General features: G+C 39.8%; 1 protein-coding gene across 1 annotated transcript in view; it reads right to left on the bottom strand.

Annotated features, from left to right (window-relative positions):
- Positions 1-7036: 7036 nt before the first annotated feature.
- The window catches only part of LOC134540993 (negative elongation factor A), a 49977-nt gene continuing 42457 nt past the window's right edge, over positions 7037-14556 (bottom strand). The window contains exons 9-10 of the mRNA XM_063384103.1: positions 10164-10263; positions 7037-9313 (exon numbers count right to left, since the gene is read on the bottom strand). Coding sequence (XP_063240173.1) covers positions 9051-9313; positions 10164-10263 — 363 coding nt within the window. The 3' untranslated portion in view covers positions 7037-9050. The remainder of the gene's footprint in view (positions 9314-10163; positions 10264-14556) is intronic.

Here is a 14556-nt window from a genome sequence, read left to right as displayed (position 1 = left end):
TTTGTTTGCGAAGATAGCACAATATTCAATGCATAAAATGTTTGAACGTTATTTAATACTTTTTTTTTTCGGAACAAGAAATTACTCAGTTGACAAACATTTATTTAAAGTACACATGAGGAATTATAAGATAAGAAAAAGTTCATTATCAACTAAAGATCATGATTTTTATTGGTCTGAATATTTTGTTATGAACTACATGCTATAATAATACTTATTATTTTTTTTTAATTTTTTTTTTTTTTTAAGGAAAATTTTATTCCATTTCAGTTCATAAACCAACCATCAATTCGGTGTTAAATGGTGTATTTACACACACACACACTGTTCACGCATGTGTGAATATTTACTGGACATAGACAATTTTCTCTTTTCATCATGTTGACTTGTTTGTAGTCCTTGGCATTGTGGGTAAACAAACAAGGAGTCTAGCAAGATGGCGGTGTGTGTTAGTGGTTTGTATTTAGTTGTGGTGAAAATAAAATACCTTATCCGGCAATAGATGTTGAGTTTATACATCAAAACATAATTTGGTCCTCCGGGCCGGATAAAAGATATGAGCAACCAGTTTTAAAAAAATTTCCGTGTGATTTAAAGAGAAGCATCTTCAAATAACTACCTCGTGCCTGTGTGCTATTGGTGTCATGGCGGCTTCAACAACCGAGTTACAGCTTATCATTTTTGACTATGTTATGGACAAAGTAAACGAAGTTAGTGCAATTTTAAAGGAAACAGCCAACAATCCAGATCTTTTTTGAAGAATTTGCAATTGTGTTTGAAGAGGTCTCAGAAAAGAAAGACAAATTGCTGGCTAACTACTGTGCTTTGTGTGCAGTACCGCCAAAACCAGAAGTAAGAACAGTTGATGAATTGAGGACAGCCTTTGTGACGTTTGAAAGGTTGTTTAGGCAGCTTCGTATTGAACATAATCGGTGTACAGTTAGAGCGGCAGACCTAACCTCTCTTGCAACATTCTCACGTGCAGTCCTGCCTCCACTTCCTTTGCCGGTGTTTTCAGGAAGCAGGGCAGAATGGGCGTCCTTTTCTGAGCTTTTTAAATCCATTGTGCATCAAGATGTGTCACTGAGCAACATGCAGAAACTGCATTATCTTATTGGATGCCTGAAAGATAAGCCAAGAGAGCTGGTAAGTAATTTGCCCCTCACCAACGAAAATTACGAAGTAATTTGGTCATTGCTGGTAAAGAAATACCAGAATCTACGCATTGCTGCTACCATTCATGTTCAGAAGATACTTCATCTTCCATCTGTGCATTCTAACCCACCAGACTCATTATCCCGCTTTGTTAGTGTGGTGCAAGAGAACTTGAATGCATTAAGGGCTGATAATTTTCCAGTGTGAGTGGAGCTTTCTCCTACTGAATATTCTTCTTGAGAAACTAGACTCAAATTTACGGGAATCATTTGAAATAGCTGTGGAGCAAGATTTGCCCACTTGTGACCATCTCCTTGCATTCTTAGAGCGTCGTGCTGTGGCGAATGAAAATGTTAAACTACTTAGTGTTCAAGGGAATCATGAGGCTAAAACCTCTACAGTTGGTCGTAGCTACAACAGGACTGCAACATTAGTGTGAAACCACCCTTTAGACAAACCAGTGGTCGAAGCACTGCCCTCGTAGCAGTTGGAAATGTTCTGTGCTTTGCATTTTGTAACGAAAATCATTCACTTAGTAAGTGAGAACATTTTTTGTCTAAGAACATTGATGAGAGGATGCAGTTTGTGAAGGAGCAAAATATGTGTTTTAATTGTTTGAAAAAACATAATTATGCTCAGAGATGTTTATCAAAATTTTCATGCAATCATTGTCAAAAGAGACACCATTCAGTTTTGCACTTCAACCACAACAATCACCCAACTCAGCCAGAGAGTACTCAAAATGATACAAATGACACTCCAGCTTATGAACCATTTGTAAATAAATTACAATCACTACATCTGTCAGGTGATAATCAGGATCAATCATCTACCATTTTATTAACCACTGCTCTTGTGCATGTGAGAGATGGAAGTGGACAGTTTCAAGTGGTAAGAGCCTTGCTAGATGGTGCTTCACAAACTACATTTTTGACATTGTGTACAGCGGTTGGGATTGAAACGTCATCGTCAGAATGTCGAAATTGCTGGTGTTGGTCAGACTCCTGTGCCAGGGGCCAGAGGCATTGTCCATTGTTCAATAAAACCAGTGGATTCTCAACATATTCAATTTAATGTAAAGGGCACAATATTCTATCTGAAATAACACATCCCATGCCTTGTTCAAGAATCTCACAAGGCTCAGTTACTCACCTCAAGGGTTTAAAATTAGCAGATCCATCATTCGACAAACCTGGGCCTGTTGACATGCTCCTTTCAGCTGATATTGTCAGTGAAGTGCTGACTGGAGCTAAATTACCAGGGGAGCTAATGCTTTCCACACTCTGTTTGGTTGGGTTGTGAGTGGTAAGGCCAAGTGTGAAACACATGTGAACCCACCTGTGTCATGCTTGATAAGAACAACTAACCTGGATGTACAATTACAGAAGTTTTGGGAAATTGAAGAAGTGCCATCAGTCGACCTTATATCAGATGATGACAAGAAATGTGAAGACCACTTCCTTGTAACACATGAATGCAGTGCTGAAGGGTGATACATACTTCGTTTACCATTCAATCAGGAGGTGAAGGACATGGGTCATTCTTTGCACTCTGCTTTATCAAGATTTGAGCACCTAGAGTGTAGGTTGAAGAAGTCACCTGATCTCGCGAGGGAATATAGCCAGTCTCTCAAAGAATATGAATATTTAGGCCACATGACCCGCGTGACAAGCATTCAGCATATTCAGGGTCAAGATGATGAAATAGCCTATGTCATTCCTCATCATGCTGTACTCAAGGAATCAAGTTCTACCACAAAACTTCGTGTGGTGTTTGATGGGTCAGCAGCAACTTCTAAAGGCATCTCATTGAATTATTTGCTCCTTACTGGTCCAAAACTTCACAAAAACATTGGTGATATTCTTTTGAACTTTTGAACTAGGCCTGTTGTCTTCACTGCAGACATCTGTAAGATGTATCGACAGATTCAAATCCACCCTGATGACTGGAAATACCAGTGCATTCTATGGCGACCATCTCCCGAAGAAAGTGTCCATGTTTATCAACTGAAGACTGTCACATATGGTTTAGCATCTTCTCCTTACCAAGCTTTGAGAACCTTGCAGCAATTGGCCTTGGACAAAGCCCAGCAATATCCTCAGGCATCAAAAACATTGTTAAGAGATGTGTTTGTAGATGACATTGTGACAGGAGCAAATTCTGTAGAAGAGGCAGTGCAACTTAAGTGTGAACTCGTGGACTTGTTAGCTCAAGGAGGATTTGAGTTACGTAAATGGTCATCCAACAATTCCAGTGTGTTGGAGGATCTGCCTGTAGCACATTGCGAGACTCTCAGAAGCTTTGATCAAGACACAAGTCCAGCAGTTAAGGTTCTGGGCATTCATTGGTGTCCCATCACTGACGAGTTTATGTACCACATCAATGTACCCCATCTATCTGTCACAAAACGAGGAATTCTCTCCACCATTGCTAGGTTGTTTGATCCATGTGGATGGGTGTCCCCAGTTATAGTTTGGGTTAAAATATTGCTCCAGACTCTTTGGACACTGGGATTAGAATGGGATCAGCCAGTCACTGCAGAGGTTGCTCAACAGTGGTTACATGTCAGAACATCATTGTCTTCCCTGACTAATGTAAGGATTCCACGATATATCCATTTTCTGGATGCCTGCTGCATTCAGTTTCAGATTTTGTGATGCCTCTGAAAAGGCATATGCTGCAGTGATTTATGTAAGACTTGTGGACAATACTGGTATGGTCTCAACCCATCTAGTAATCGCCAAGTCAAAGGTGGCACCGCTAAAGACATTGTCCATCCCCAGACTTGAGTTACTGGGTGCTATGCTGCTTGCTAAATTGTGGTTATATGTGAACACATTGTTTGAGAGCAGATTGGACAATTTTACTATGTACATGTGGTTAGATTCAACGACTGTGTTGTCATGGCTTAAATCATCTCCTCACAAGTTTAAGGCCTTTGTAGCAAACTGTGTGTCCGAGATTCAAGCTATCACACCCCCAGGAATTTGGCGCTATGTTCCCTCAGTGTGCAACCCAGCTGACTTAGCATCCCGAGGTGTTTATCCTGATCAATTGATTGAGAGTTCTCTGTGGTTTCATGGTCCAGATTGGTTGGTAGAATCAGACACAGAATGGCCTGTAAACAAATTTGAGGTATTACCTTTCCTAGAGCTTCCAGAATGCAAGCCAGTGCAAAGTCAGGCCCTTGCAGTGCAAGAGGACAGACAAAATGAATTGGTGAAATTGTTGGAAACATTTTCATCATTTTCAAAAGTTAAGCGAGTAACAGCATGGATACTCAGAGCCAAAAGTGTGTTCTCAAAACTCCCGCATTGAAATTCTAAGATATTGAAGTGTGAGGAGATGCAGTCTGCACTGATGTTTTGGATCCATGTAGTACATCATCAGTATTTTATGAAAGAAATAAAACTCCTGAAGCGCAGTGAATGTTCCAGTAATTTGCGGAGTTTGTGTCCATTTCTTGACTCCCTCGGAATTGTCAGGGTGGGCGGACGTTTGCAATATGCTTGTTTGCCTGAAAGTACCAAACACCCAGTATTGCTTCAAGGAAAATGTCATCTTTCAAAGCTTATTGTAACCTTTTACCATATCACGTATCTCCATGCAGGACCTCAAGCTACTCAATCTCTCATTCAAAGGCAGTTTTGGATTGTGGGTGCTCGACATCTCATTCGGCACTGTATTCATCGGTGTATCACATGTTTCAGGTTGACTGCAAGGTCTCCTGCACCTCTAATGGGGAATCTCCCAAGTGTAAGATTCTCACAAGTGCGTCCTTTTCTGAAGGTTGGTGTGGACTTAGCTGGACCCTTTTCTTCTAAGACCACCAAAACACGTAAAGCCCCAATCAGTAAAAGTTATCTTTGTTTGTTTGTGTGTATGTCAAGTAAGGCAACACACTTGGAGGTTGTGTCCTCACTATGTACAGAAGCATTTCTAGCTGCTCTAAAAAGATTTGTATCTCTGAGAGGAACACCATCTGACATACATTCAGATCAAGGTACAAACTTTATTGGTGCTGACAGACACATGAAAGAAATTCATCAAGCCTTGTTTACTGAGCCTGCCTGGCAGATGCTGCAAGATCACCTAGCTGACCTCAACATTGTGTGGCACTTCAATCCTCCCGCTGGCCCACAGTTTGGAGGTCTATGGGAGGCAGCTGTGAAGTCGGCAAAGGTGCACATAAAAAGAGTTATTGGCAATCAAATACTCACATTTGAAGAACTGACCACACTCTTTACTGAAATCTCAGCAATTTTAAACTCAAGACCATTGTGCCCTTTGTCAGCAGATCCCTCAGAATTTGATGTTTTGACTCCTGGACATTTTTTGATTGGTGCTCCTCTTGTTGGCATACCGGAACAGGATCTATCCCACCTTTTGGAGAATCGTTTAGATAGATGGCAGCTCATCACCATACTGAAGCAGTGCATCTGGAAACGCTGGAGCACCAAGTATCTTCACACGCTCCATCAAAGGACAAAGTGGAATACTGCAGTACCCAATGTGGAGGAGAATGCATTAGTGTTAGTGAAGGACTCGAACTTGCCACCCTTGAAATGGAGAACTGCCAGAGTTATCAAAAGTCACCCGGGTAGAGATGGTGTTGTAAGAGTTGTCACACTGAGAACCTCTACTGGTGAAATTGTGAGACCTGTGACAAAAATCTGCCCTTTACCAATATCCTAAACTTATGGACATAATCAGGAGCTTTTGTGATGTTTGATCTTATTCGTTTTGCGTTTTAGTATCAAGGTTATGTATGTTAAGTATGGAAAAAAAAATGTCATTTTTTTTTTCGGTGGGCGGTATGTTTACGCATGTGTGAATATTTACTGGACATAGAAAATTTTCTCTTTTCATCATGTTGACTTGTTTGGCATTGTAGGTAAACAAATAAGGAGTCTAGCAAGATGGCGGTGTGTGTTAGTAGTTTGTATTTAGTTGTGGTGAAAATAAAATACCTTATCCGGCAATAGATGTAGTTGAGTTTATACATAAAAACACACACATAACGGTGTCATGGTGATTCACTGTTAGACCTTGTATCTAATAACAGCTAACTGGCTATGAGCTCATACAAATATGAAATATGACTTGGATAGTTGTGTACCAATACTGGTTTTCATTGATAACATAACTAATATATTGATATTGCAACAGAAAAGAGGACAGTGTAATCTAATGAATCTGATTTCGTGGTAAATAAGTGAAGGCAATTATTTAATTCTTTAGGAGCACAAGATTATTTTATTAAGGATATAGGAAAAAATGATTCCGAAATTGTATTTATGTAGGAATGGGACAATCAAATCCTCAATTACCATAAAATCTCTTCTACACATTTAAAAGATGTATTCAATGAAAAACACAGAAAGAAACAAGGGGTAAATTCAGAAATCCCAACTCTAACACCTGTATAGTCAACAAGGACTACATTATTTATCTAAAGAAGTGATCAAAGAAACATTTAACAAATGTATCTTCCACCTGCTACAATTTTTCTGGGAATGTTGGTTTGGCAACATAAAAATGACTAGTTTGTATCCTAAGCATGCAAATAAAAAAAAATTAAAAAATGGGTTAGATTTTTCTTTGGAACAATATTTTTGATTTTCCCAATATATTATTTTCTTCTTGATTTCTAAAATCTAAATTCAAATTCGAGGCGCTCTTCAGAATCGATTAAAATTTGAATTTGAAAAGTTGACTGAACCCACCACTAAAAAATATCCACGGGAAAACAAAAAAAAAATATTTGCACGCACATTAAAGACATGTGCACCCTTAATAAAACTACCTAAAACTAATGTCTGGATCGCAATGGCATAAAAGGGTAAAAAAATGAATATATTATATAAAATTACACAAAATATTAACTTCTCTCTACTAAATGCAGAATATATACTTTATTATGCACAGATGCCAAATTCACTTTATACTTACAAGACAATTGAAAGAAAAAAAAATTACAAGTATAAAAAATCAATCTTAGAACTAAAACTTGACAATTTAAAAAAAAATCTCTACAAAATGGACAAGAAATCTTGAGCGACAACTGTTGCTGAATAAAACGAGAAAACTCTGCAAAAAAAAAAACTGAAATCTGGAGCGCAGAAGTGTGTTACATGGAAATGTTCAAGCTTGAACAAGAAAAGATCGGAAAGTCCCCAAGTAGCCACTATGCCTTCAGACAATGGCCAATTTTCCACTATTTCGATCAAGGCCTCAGTTTGTGTCCTCGACAAAAAGTTTTTCTCAAGCAAACATAACACGGTCATAGATTATAAGCACAATAACGACTAAAGCAATCACTGTACATGACTACGGATTCCAAAATGCATCTTCCTTAACAAGCAATTGTCCTGACAGTCACCTTCTTTTTATAAGCTTAACACAAAATTTTTAACTGGATGCAAAAAAAAAGTTTTGTATACATTGATAACTATTACACAAGATTATCTGCTGAATCTTTGCAGCTACATAAAGTAGAAGAAAAAATTAAATAAAAAATCTTAATACTGGTGTTTTTAATTATTTAGCATTTTAAATTATGCAATCCATTTGCATAGACTTGTCAGCACTCAATGAAATTTTCATGAACTAAAAATATACATTCCCTACATCAAATAGATTTTTACAAAAACCAGCAAAAAAAAATTGTAATAACGAAAGTCAAGATTCAGTTCTACCAAAGGCATGCCGAAGCTAGCAGAAACTTTTGGCCCAACAAACAGGGTATTAGTGTATGTGATTTGAATGGTCCATTTATTGGATGCAACACCAGAAAAAAAATAACCTTCCGTAAAAAGCAATCAGCACGAAATTTATCCGCCATTGCAACACAAAGAAAAACATCTATTTACCAAATAATTAATCTTTGCATCACATCGGAAAACTACATGAGCAATAATGATTTATATACATATATATTTAAGCACTCAATACTCCTTAGCTACGCCAGAGACTCTAGTTAACATTCTTCCATAACGATAGGTATCAATTAGGCTACTCTCAATATCACAAACAGACAACCCTCAATTTTGATGCAACGCGAGATTGGGAGGGAAAGAAAAGAAAAAAAAATCATGAGGTCAACGCGGTTAACCACGTAGGAAATAGTCCCTCCCCCGGGCAAACGTCTTCACGGCGGAGGCCGATGCGAACCACAGAAACGAGCCAGGAGCCAGGGAGCGAGAGCAACAGCGACGGGAAGACCAGACGGGACCCGCACCAGAGTCCAAGGCGAGGCAGCGACTTCCCTTCGGCAGGTGCATCAGCGAAACATTCAGACTTTCGACAACTACGCGATTCTCTAAATACCTTAACTCAAACGTACTTTAACGCAGGATCTAGTAGAGATGTTTAAGTTTTTCCCGGAAAAAGTATTCAGAGTTATAAACTTTTGCAAATAAAAACCACACAGAAATACCATAAAAAAATTTTTTTTCATGCAAACGGAATCTTCAAAAACGCAAAAACGGCTCATTTCAAAACATCAAGGGCCGGATAGGAACCTCGCTACCCTGCTGTACCAAACTGATCGGGAACAAATAAATAAATAAATTGATTGAACAACACTTACCAATCTGCAGCAAAAAATATTTTTTTTTTACCGTAAAACGTTTTATCAACCTACTTAAAATTATGTATCAATGCTTTAAATGGGAAGGATGGAGGAGGGGAGGGGGGGGGGGGGGGGGGGGCAACACCCCGGAAAAATAATATCTCGTGATTCCAGAATTTTTCTAAGTCTTGCCACTTCTCTAATTACGGACCGGCCTGGCGGTCTTCACGCCACAGTTCGCCGAAGCGCTCGCCAAAGGAAGCGACACCTCACCCCGAGGAGCGCGCCACGCCGGGGGCGGGAAGACGAGGGGGTCGGGGGACTACGTGGCGGTGGCGGTGGCGGTGGCGGCGGCGGCGGCCGCGGCCGCGGCGGCGAGCGTCGCGATGGACGGCAGCGGCCCGCCGCCCGGGTCGTCCAGCTTGCGCAGCTTCCTGATGCGCTTCCACTCGCCCGTGTTGTAGTTCATCTGGAAGTGCGTCTCCACCAGCATGGTGAGGTAAGTCTTGTCCGCCTGCAGCACGTTCTCCTGGTTCTCCGACAGCTTGATGGTCACCACGTTGCCCAGGTCGGGGCACGGGTTGTCTGCAAACACACACCTATCCATTCGCTCCGCTTCCCCTCCCGGCAGTCGGCTCGCGGCTTCCGTCATCGCCGGAGACAAGATATGTATTTTTTAAAGTCCCAACAAGATGTTTCACATTATATAACAATTTAGTCTAAAGCACTTTCATTAGTAAGTACTAAAAAGTTTGGTGTTTTTTTTAACGTATGGTATGAGATTTCACTGTAGTCCATTTGGAACATTTTCTAGAAAAATATAATTGTATTATTTCCGAAAAAGTTCTCTATTACCAGCAAAGATTTACGTAATTTAAAATAGGTTGGTATGTGTTATACAAAAACGACATAAAAAATTTATCATTCCCATTTCACAGTTATGATTATGCAAGCCAAAACTGGCCATGTTGGCGGACCATTTTAATAACATTCTCCCCAAAATTTTAAAATTATTTTTTTTTTTTTTTTTTTTTAGTTTGATACACAAAATTAAGAACAATACAACCTATATATTATAATAGTTGCAAGAATGTTATAAAGTTCAATAAAACCTTCTCAAAGATAATTTCCAAATAATTTAAGCGTATAGTCTTCAACTGTAATTATATTTATCATTTAACAGCAAACTGAATTGAGGTGTAAAAAAAAAAGGGGGGGGGGGGGGGGAATGAAAATTAGCAAAAGCCTGCCGGAAATTAAAGTTCCGTGAGATTTCCATCACAGAGTAACTGTTTAATTGGGAAATTTCGAGAACCAGTAATCCAGTTCTGTTATACTTTTTTTTACGAGACAATTGCCTTTCGATGATTGCTTGTATTGCGTCGAGGTGATGAGCACCATGCTTGGAACGGGATCAGGCCCCAGTGGCACTCACCGCGAGCGCCGGCCATGAAGCCGAGGATGAGGGCCTTCTCCGGCCGGGTGACGCGGTTGGCGGTGCGGAACATGTCCTGGGCCTCCAGCATCTGCTCCCTCTGCCGGGCAGACGACAAACAAGCGTTCCCAGACCTGCCAACTTGTAAAGTTGCTTATCAGTAAGATTTTAAAATTTTTCAAAAAGTGCGTAAATAGGTCGCTGCATTTCATGTCAGTTATACACACCAGTTGTTCACCATAAATAAGTGGGAAACATGTGTTATACACATATTTACACACAAACATCACATATCATGCAAATGAATGCTATTCTCCGTAATTTAAACAAACAAGATGAAAAATAATTTTCAAATAATAATTTAAAAAAAATAATTTTCTTATGCTGAACATAAAATTCACTTTTTTCTTTTAAAAATTCTTGAAAACCAACTTACCTACCAATCTTTTGGATGATGTTTGTTATTTTTTCCCCCTGAATTTTGCAATATCTATATATATATATATATATATATATATATATATATATATATATATATATATATATATATATATAGCGACAGCGAAGGTGAGTGCAACTCCTTCTGGAAAGAACGAGATACCTACAGTGATATCGTAGAAGTCAAAGAGGTTCCTCAAACACCTCCTAATTCACCAGTAAAACAAACGACCTTAAAAGAATCCTTTCAATATGCCATTCACGTGGATGGGCCAGAAACAAACACAAGCAGATTGTCCAAAAAGAACCAACAGTCGGGGAATAACATTCCAGACGCTTCCCCGACGATATATAATAACTTACCAGGCACCTCAAATGACGACGATAAACACACAAATCCTAGAAAGAACAGCAGCCGACCTCCATGTAACAAACGAAAGCGATCCCCTCAACGAATTGACGTCTCACATTCAACTCCTCAGACCAAAACAACAACGAAACAACCTCCTCTTGGTAATAACAAACGTCAGCGCACGGGAAACCCGCAGGCAGCTAATAACACAAATAAGCCGAGCACTAGTTCCCTACGAACCAAAAGAGCTATACATTCAGATGCTGAACAAGAGCAAAATACCTCTACGCCTGCGGGTGACAAACATCACTCAGTGCGCAGACTTTTCTCTCCTACCACTGGAGAGAATACCACAGCAGTACAAACTACCCCTACAAGACGAGATAGACACGACACCAGTCATAACTCTCTGGCAGCACCTCAGGCCTCCACATCTTCAGCCACAGGTCAATCCTCCGACGCACCAGGCGATAGCGGTACAGACGAACACGACACCACAGAAACGGGTAGCGGAGACCCAAACGGCAAACACTATTTCACATTTACAATCCGGTACAACGCAAACGAATTCCAAGACCTCCGAGCAAGACTCCACTCCACAAAAACGACCCCGTCCTTCCTCGGAACCTTCCACGGCGACCACATCCACATCCTCTACCATACCACCTACGGAAACTCTTCACGGCTCTTCAGTCGCATCGCTAGATTCCTTACTCCCACACGTTCGAGCTCTACTGAATGCCATTGTACATTACAATCAGTCCACTACCTCGAACGATTCCTTGCCTATTTATCACGTAAAGGTGTCTCCTTTCTCCTTCTGTCCGGTCTTCTGCCTTCCCGAATAACACAATTCTACACTAAATCACAACAATCCGACACAGTAGACTCCATAGACAATACACTAGGCGAACCTTACATCGAAGCGAAAAAGGAGGAACACAACCGGACAAAGACCAGCCCTCAACAAAAAATAAACATTGTGGAAACCGTAAACCTCCTTCTGGACAAATACAATACCAAGTCCTACGAACAGTTCATCAATTCCGTTCCACTAGAAGACACAAGAGCACTTGTTCAATTGGCTGGCACTTCCATGCAAAGTTATGTACGCTTACTAATCAAACTAAGAAACACACAGATCAAAACCACTCTCAAAACAAAACACTATTACGACCTAATGCTATCGAACTGGAGCGATCAAGTAGACACTGAGAACTTGGCCTGGCTGGAGATGTTCTTCCAAAAAAACGGAATGGAAGCTGCTCGGTTTTATTCAGAATTCATCAAAATACAATCTTGCATGTTGAAAAAGGTCAACGGCTTCGTGATCGAAGGACAAACCAACACCGGTAAATCCATGCTCACGAGACTGTTGACCAACGTGCTAGAACCTACTCTTCTTTGTCGCGAAAGAGATAGGACAGGTTTTCATTTCGATCAGCTTCCAAGTGCAACATCCGTACTGTTCGAAGAACCACTGATTGACAACACAAACGTTGGGACGTGGAAATTGCTCTTGGAAGGCACAGAGAAACACTCGGACAAAGAAATCATTCCACGCTTGCCGAGTTTCATCACAACCAATACTCCCTTGTGGAACTGGTGCGAGGCCGTAGAAAAACCACCACTTCAAATGCGCGTATTCATTCATAACTTAAACAAACAAATCTCGCACCAAAATCTTTTGGCAACCAGTACGCAGCTTCCACAACCGCCTAACATATTAACATCCCATATTATATTGGTAGAAGGTCAATGAGGTTATCGGGGTTACGAGGTTACGGCCGGTCAAAGTACAGAGATAACGCTGGCGATTCCTAAGGCATCCGGTCCATCCCTACGGTATGTGAGTGTTCACGTATAGATAATCTTCCGATGTGTTAGTACTTTGAGAAAGGGGTTACGTAATACCGGAGGGATGTACTGGATGGGTTAAGAGTAAACCTTTTAACTGGATGTTACCCCTTTTTTCTTTCTTCCTGTCTTGTAGTGCCATGTAGTCTCTCATCCGGTAAACAATAATATAGTATATAGTAAAAAATCATTAAAGAAACTTGAAACTGTGGGAAAGAAGAAGTGAGGCATTAAGTGGTAAAAAAGACAAAATACAGTAGAACCCGTTTATAGTGAACCCGCCTATAATGAATTCCCGTTTATTGTGAATTTCCGTCTCAGTCCCGGCAAAATGATTTGAGGTTATGTATTAATTTATTGGATATAGAGCACAACTTTTGTCGATGTTGATACGTTTTCCCGTGTACCACGAACAAATTTTGCCGACATAATGCACATTTATCTCAAATATATTCATATAATTTAAAGTTTTTTCACAAAACGTCTATTCTGGATCACATTGAAGTTTTTCTCCGCAATACGCTACTCGATTGTTCACTATTCATATTATAAACAAGTCGTAATCGAGTGGCCTCGGTAGGCTACGTGTAGCCAAAAATGGTGATCAGTTTGGTGAAAATAAAAAATAGTTTTCCCTGCATAGTTAAAGAATGGGCGAACGCGTGTACATTTATTATGTTATCAAAATTATAAATAAATTACCGCCACACAAATACGTATGTACATTATAGCAGCAAATTCAATATTTTTACGTCTCATTTTTATCGTTCACCTTTCGGACATTTTGATCGGATGAGGTTCGTAAGACTACCACTAGATAGAACTCTGTGGACAAAATGTTTCCATAGAAAGTGAGAAACTTTCGTTCCAGCTTTAGCAACTGCGATACTAAATGATACGTAGTAATCTTTGATGCACCACACTCGTTATTTTTCGTTTATTTACTTTTGACGGTAAAAAGAATTACGTGTTATTAAGCTGCAAATGTGCTTCAATAAGAAATACCTACATAAAAAAAAGGTTAAAAACGCGGTAAAAAACGTAAGGCATTATCTGTGCGAGATAAACTGGACATTGTTAAAAAGGTAGACTCCAACCCCACTGTCCCGCATGTGTTAATAGCAAAGGAACTGGGAATTGCAACATCCACATTAAGTACAATATTAAACAAGCTGAACAATCTTCTTTCTCAAGCTGCGATAATGTCACAGAGTATTAAATGCCCGAAAAAAGGATAATATGCCGATTTCCAAGAACCATTAGGTAATAGAAAGTGTAGTTCATTAAAAAAAAGATCTGTATTTGCTCATAAAACTGTTGCTTTGAGTATTTTCATTCGTTCTTTTCTTGATTTAGGCCTATGTGTAGTTAAGATTTTGCTTTTGAGAATGTATTGCCAATATAAAAGTTTTCCCAGATATAAAGTTTCCCCTCTATAGTGAACATATAAACTACTCCCTTCAGATTCGTTATAACAGGGTTATACTGTATATGTTTTTTTAGATAGTGTCATGGGCGAAAATCTGTAGGGGTTCCCTGAAAGGGGCCTGTTGGTTGTTTATCACTCCCATTTCACAGTTACAATTTTGGAAGAGAAGGGATTTTTGATTTCAAGGGGGGCATGGGCTACCCTGCCACAACCCCCCCCCCCAACCCATCTGTGACTATGGGTAGGGATGTGCGAATCCTTGATTTTAAGTTCGGTTCGAATCCGATTCGAATCCCTGGCAATATTTGAGATATGAA

This window comes from Bacillus rossius, chromosome 17 (assembly GCF_032445375.1).
Source record: "Bacillus rossius redtenbacheri isolate Brsri chromosome 17, Brsri_v3, whole genome shotgun sequence".
In the NCBI taxonomy this organism is placed as follows: domain Eukaryota; kingdom Metazoa; phylum Arthropoda; class Insecta; order Phasmatodea; family Bacillidae; genus Bacillus; species Bacillus rossius.
The sequence above is the reverse complement of the archived record's forward strand: the minus strand, read 5'-3'. Positions and strand labels throughout refer to the sequence as shown.